Consider the following 6244-nt stretch of genomic DNA (forward strand, 5'->3'; position numbering starts at 1 on the left):
GGTAAGGAGTGGCTGAGGGAGCTGGGCAGGCTCAGCCTGGAGAAAAGGAGGCTCAGGGGAGATCTTCCCACTCTTCAGCCCCCCTTTCAGGTGGTTTTATAGCCCAATGGGGGTCAGTCTCTTCCCTCATGTAACAGGAGGAAATGGCCTCAAGTTGCATCAGAGGATGTTTAGATTGGCCATTAGGAAAAATTTCTTCACTGAAAGGGTTTTCAAGCATTGGAAGAGGCTGCCATGGGAAGCGGCATACCTGGAGGTATTTAAAGGATGTGACACTTGGTGATGTAGTTTAGTGGTGGATTTGGCAGTGCTGGGTTGACGGTTGGATGTGATTATATCAAGTCTTCCGGCCCAAATGATTCTATGATGATTCTGTATGTGCAGAACAACATGTTAAATATGACCCCATATAACAGTTAAAGGAGGAGAAAAAAATGTTTGACTTGAACACTGAGATGGCTTCATGAGTTACAGAATTTTCTGTTTGCTATTTGCCACTGATACTTTGTATTGTCAGAAAAATGTAGTTACTACTTCATATGAAAATGGGATGAGGCTGAGGTACTTGCAGCCTCCTGCTCAGGTGTGCTGCAGCATTTAAGACTAATTAAAGCTTCTTGGAGTGGGAATACTTCATGCATACCTGTGCTCTTTGCTGTAGTAAACTGAGGAATAGTGCGAGGTGCTGCTGGCATTGATTTTTCTCTCCTGAGGTTTTGTCCCCATTTGATGTTCACGTGTACCAGCTGTTCAGATGTCTCCTTTGGTTTTTCTGACACTTTAACTCACCAGTGTTACTGTTCCTTAGGGTGTGGTTCAGATATCTGGGCTTTGTGTAGGTGCTTGTTTCTCTTGGATTGTTGCAGTGGACTTGTCCTGATGAGTTTTGTTAGGTGCTGATGAGGTTGTGCTGTGTGTATTTTATTTTAGTACTGGTTTGGTTTTGCATGACTGAGTAATGTGGGAGCAAAGGGAGATTTGGTCACTGAGCCATGGCAAGGGTTTAGTTGTGTTGTTGATTTCCCATTGGTGCTTTTTGGGTGAAAGTATTTAGGAGCTGAGAGTGTGTTGCAACAAGTGCTTCTTGTAGTCACAAGAGTACCTGGAGTCCCTGAGGAAAGGGAGTGAAACCCCCTAACAGAAACACATACCAGTTCATTTATTTCATAGAAGTTGTTACCTAATAGCTGGTTTTGTGGCCAGCAGTTCTACTTCTGCCTGCTGACAAGAGAAACTTGTACATTGATGCTCTGAAGGCATCTTCAGTTTTATGTCCTGGCTTGAATCTGCAGTTTGATGATTCAAGCCTGGTGGTTTTTTTCAGGTGAGTGAGCTTGTTTCTGCTTGAACTTGGGCTGGCTTCTCTGAGCTCACAGAGAAGCGAGCAGGGTCACATGGAGTAATTGCTCAGGTGCAGTACATCTGTGTGCCTGTTGCAGCAGCAGCCAAATTGTCTAGCACTCAGAAGAAAGCTAGAGAATTCCATCTGAATAATAAGATGGTGCGTTGGCAGAGAGAAGCTCTGCTGTCAGTCCTAGGAAAACACAAATTTGGAGACCAAAGTAAGTTTAAGAAAAAAAAGAGTCAAACTTTGGGAAGCATAATGCACCAAACTTGGGAGTGTCATGTTTTAGCGTGAGATGAGGAATATACGTCACCTTGGAAGAGCTGCCAAAATCAGTGGTATTTTGAAGAAGGGCTTTGTAGTTCTTTGAAATAGTTGGTCATCTCTGGTGTCATCCATAAAAAAGGTCGTTTCCCGCTTAAAGTCTGTCTACAGGAATTGTTAGTTTATGTAGAAATCTGTTGATTTTCCAGGTCTCTTGGATGGCTTCAGGGGTGATCCCCCTTTAAAAGAGGGTCTGGAACTGCCAGGTTTAAAACTCCGTGGTTCGTTAGAGCTGTGTTTGTTGTATGAGGTGCAGTGGGTCTGTGACAGGGTGATGCAGTGGGGCGCTTGCCAGTGCCGCGCCGTGCGGGCTCCTAACGCGTCTCTTCTGTGTGTCCACAGGGCACTGACTCTGGGAGGAGGACTGCCGCATCTGGAACACCTGAACCTCTCGGGGTGTCTCACTGTAACTGGTGCAGGCCTGCAGGAGTTAGTTTCTGCATGCCCCTCTCTAAAAGATGAACACTTTTACTACTGTGACAACATTAACGGTAATGTCTTTTTATGAAGATGCGATGCTTTTCTGGGGAGTGATGTTCGGTGTAAGGATTTTTTGAAAAAAAAAAACCAAAAAAACAAAAAACACCAAAACCACACCTTTTTTTAAATGTCTGTGCAGCACTGTGTTTCACAGATTAATTACAAAATGATAACTGTTAAATCAGGTTTTCCTCATTTTTTGGGGTTTTTTTTTGGCATGACACTACTACAGTTCTGTATTACATAGGAAAGCATTTTTAGTGCCTGTATCTCTTAACTTAGTTTAGCATAACTAATAGGGGTAGAAAGTAAGTCTCCATATAGCTGCTAATACACACTTGTCCTGTTCCTATCTGCACTGTAAACCATGCAGTTGTATGTTTTCAGTATGGTCATAACCTCAGACAGAGGCTTCATTAGGTTGGTACCAAAGTAGGGATTTTTGGGAAACAAGTGATGTGTGTTTTGTCATGCAAACCTCCCCTATTGCACTAGTTTTGGTATAGGATATTTTTGATCCTACCATCACGTGTCCTTATGGAAAATATAATTCAGCTTTTTTTCTGGTTTTGCTTGAGTGAGTAACTTAGGGATGGATCTAAGTTGGAGAAGGATCTGGATAAATGCATAAGATCTGTTCATGGTGTGAGTCTTTTCAGTGTTTACCACACTGAAATTCAGTCTGTTATGTTAGGTCCAATAAGCATTCCTAGCATTAGAGATGGGAACCATAGTGTGACTTGTATTCCATGTGTGAATTTAAAACAGGTAAGTGCAACAGAAGGCAAGGGAAAAAAAGGATAATAACTGAGTTCAGAGGATTGTGCAAGCTAATTGTGTGTAAAACAAAATTGTATTACCTGGAAGTTTGTGGTGTCCAGCTGAATAATTTGCATCCGTATTGAGATGCAGCTCCAGCCTGGGTACCAGCTGCCAGAGCTTTGGTACTGCAAATAAATATGTACTGATATTTGGATATCAGTCCATTGAAATTGATAAAAGATGGTGTGCTTGGATTGGATTATAATATTAGAAGTGAAAGTATTAAGTCATATTTTGTTTCTATAATTTTTGCACTTTATTGACGCTTTTTTTTTTCTTTTGAGACATTTGCTTTTTGTTACTTCCTTCCATTCCATCTGGACTACAGCATTTAAAAAGCTATTTTCTGTTGTCTTTAATTTCCACCTGAAAATTTTAAGGTTCTCTTTTTAAAATCCTTCACTGACTCTTACCTGCATTTTGTTGAGTTTTAAAGATGTCTTCAAAGACCAGTTAGAAGCCTTTTCCTTTTACGTCTGATTGCTTGCAAGATCCTCTGCTTATACTTCTGTCTGTAATACTAGACATAATTTGTCCTCAGACATTTCTGGTTTTCATTTTGTCCCTATAAAATACACCATAAGGTCTTTGTATTAGTTTACAATGCCCAAAGCTGTGTGTGAGTCCATCACTTTAAAGCTTGGCTGTTCCATAGTATTCTCAAGAGATTATTTAAACAGAATATTTTTGAATTATTCTGTAAAGTTGTCTGATCCTCTTCCTGTTTATTTCCTTCCTTCTACTGCCTGCTGGTTCTGCTTGGTTCTCTAAAGCATCATGCATGCCTTTGGATCAACAGCTACTCCAGTAGAGAGAAATGTACAGGACAGTGAGGCTGTAATGGTCTGACTTCTTACATATGTTGAGAAATAGTGTCATCTCAGAAGTTATGGCTTTATGGAAAATAGCCTTTATAAATTAATCCCCTGCAGTTTTATCTGGATTTCGTTCCTTATATTTTCAAACTTCATTGTGATAGGGCTATTCAGTGTGAAACTGATGCCTTATCCCATTCTGTGGGCAGCAGGATTCCTACAACAGCTGTTTGTTTCTGTATCATTTGGCATTTCTAAAGTAACTAGGGAAAGCAATAGCTGTTTCATTTAAACCAATCCATATCTGAAGCCATTTTTAGATTGTATTACTAACTGCTGTACAAAGCTTACAGATCTGTTAGCATGTACAAAATAATATCATAATTCTCTTTGCCCACCAGCTTATCAGTGATTGTTTTCAGGGAAGTAGGTGTATTTTGGGATCAGAGCTTGGAAAACTTACCGGTCTTGCAGAAAAAAACATGGAGCCAACAGCATGGAATTTAGCCATCCATGAATAATAAAGATACAACTTTGTCATCTGCTAAGGAATAGGGGGCTTTACTTTTACCTGTGGTTTATTTTCAGATTTTTTTTTTTTCTATAAACACTGAGCCTGATGGGACTGTTCACACACAAGCCAGCTTCATTGGAATTTCTTTGTGGAGGGCTTGATGCATGTGTTGCACAACATAGGTAGGCACGCTGGTTGCAGTTTTTATGTTTTCAACAGCTGCTGTTCTGTCTTTTTAGTAGAGCAAGACTAGAAAGGTGTAGAGCAGCTGTGGTGAGGTAGTTGGGTCTGAATCTGACTGCTGTTGCACACCAGTAACATGGTACAGTTTTTATGGCCAGAAACCATGAATTTGCACATACTTCAGATCTATTTTCTGTTTGTTTACTGTTAGTTCGACTTCAGTTTTGGGTTTGCATACTTAGGATCTCTTCTGTTTTTCACAATGCTGGAGTTAGATAACCTTCAACTGCAGCTGAAAACAAATCTGTCAATATGCATCCCTTCTAATGGCTGATGTAATTTGTCTAGAACAGATTTGGTTGTGGATCACACTGAACTCAGCAAGAAGAGTTTAATGTTCGAGTTACATCTTGCCACTGAGTTCTTGTTTTCCTAAGGCTGTTTTGACCAGCTGTGTCCATTCTTCTGACTGTATTCTTAGTTTCAAAGCCTGGAGTGCTTTCAGCTTTGGGATTAGAAAAATGGGGCTCCGTAATTTCTGCAGCAGTAGCTCTTTGCAGCATTTAAGTATGATTCAGTTTCTAGTTTTTTTTTTTTAATTATGTAGTCCTCAGGTGCTGTAATTAAAGAAATAGGGCATTAATGAAATAAAGTTGTGATTCTAATGATTCAGTCTTCTGGCATTTAGAGTCCCACTGGTCATAGTTGATCTGTCTTTCAGCAGTGGAGCCAAGACTTTGCAAGTTCTTTTAAGATGTGTGGACTACTGCATGCAGACTTATGTGGGAACACGGTGTTCTAAGAGTTAGGTCTCAGTCTAAATTCTACAGATTACCAATGTACTCACAAATCTCTGAAAGGATATGGTATGATGGTGGCAGCCAGTTGCCCTGGCAGGAGTGGTTCTTTTACCATAGTCTTGGTCTGTGTTGTCATGTATTCTTGGTGGAATGCCAAACTTCTTCCTAGGGAATTTTGACTAATTTTTGTTCTGCTAGTACATGTAACAGAATGGAGTAATCAAATAGCTCTGCTCCTCTCTTACAGTACCAAACGTGTTTATACGTTCACCACAAGTAAACAGACCTCACCTCTATTCTGAGTCCACTAAGCATCTGAGTAATCAGATATGCATGTAAAGAGCATTACAATAATCCAGTTTAGAAGTAACTAAATCAGTAACATAGACTGTGGCAGGTTAGATGAGAATCTGATTAACTTTGCTTTCCCAGGTGAACCCAAAACACATTTCATTTAGCACTTCACTGGTAGCACTTACTAAGCCTTCACAGTCAGAGGGACCCTTGTGAAATACAGTTCTCTGGATGATCCACTGCATGTGCTGTTCCTTCCCCACACTTCTGTCACATGTTGTTTTAAAAGGCTACATTTTGGGCTCCTTGTTAAGTCCAGCAGTGATGGTAACTGGCTCATCATCCCTGTCAAGATGTCTTATTACAGGAGCCAGAACCTGACACTGCAAACAGCCACTGGTTTCTTGCTCTACCTGCCCATCAAAACTGTCAAAGTTCAGTCAAAATCATCAGCTGGTCCTCAAAACACATGCAGTGTGTGGAATTGCTGTGTGGAGCAGTGTCCTTGTAGATACACAGTGCATTGCTAACTGGGCTGTGCCAAAAGCAGTAGTGGGCAAAATGCAAATGGGAGATAGTGGAACAGGTTGCCCAGAAAGATTGTGCAAGACCTATCCCTGTGTCTCGGTTTTGAAAGACAGGTGTCTGCTAAGGAAGGCAGAGGCCC

At 40.8% G+C, this 6244-nt stretch overlaps 1 protein-coding gene across 2 annotated transcripts in view; it reads left to right on the top strand.

The window, feature by feature from the left end:
• FBXL5 (F-box and leucine rich repeat protein 5) overlaps positions 1-6244 on the top strand; it is a 35121-nt gene that overhangs the window by 23752 nt on the left and 5125 nt on the right. For both annotated transcript variants that reach the window (XM_042053166.1, XM_042053167.1), the window contains one exon: positions 2012-2160. In XM_042053166.1, coding sequence (XP_041909100.1) covers positions 2012-2160 — 149 coding nt within the window. The remainder of the gene's footprint in view (positions 1-2011; positions 2161-6244) is intronic.

Source organism: Corvus kubaryi, unplaced genomic scaffold (assembly GCF_017639235.1).
Source record: "Corvus kubaryi isolate FWS band 111438036 unplaced genomic scaffold, C.kubaryi_AGA036_p1.0 split1-131, whole genome shotgun sequence".
NCBI lineage: Eukaryota > Metazoa > Chordata > Aves > Passeriformes > Corvidae > Corvus > Corvus kubaryi.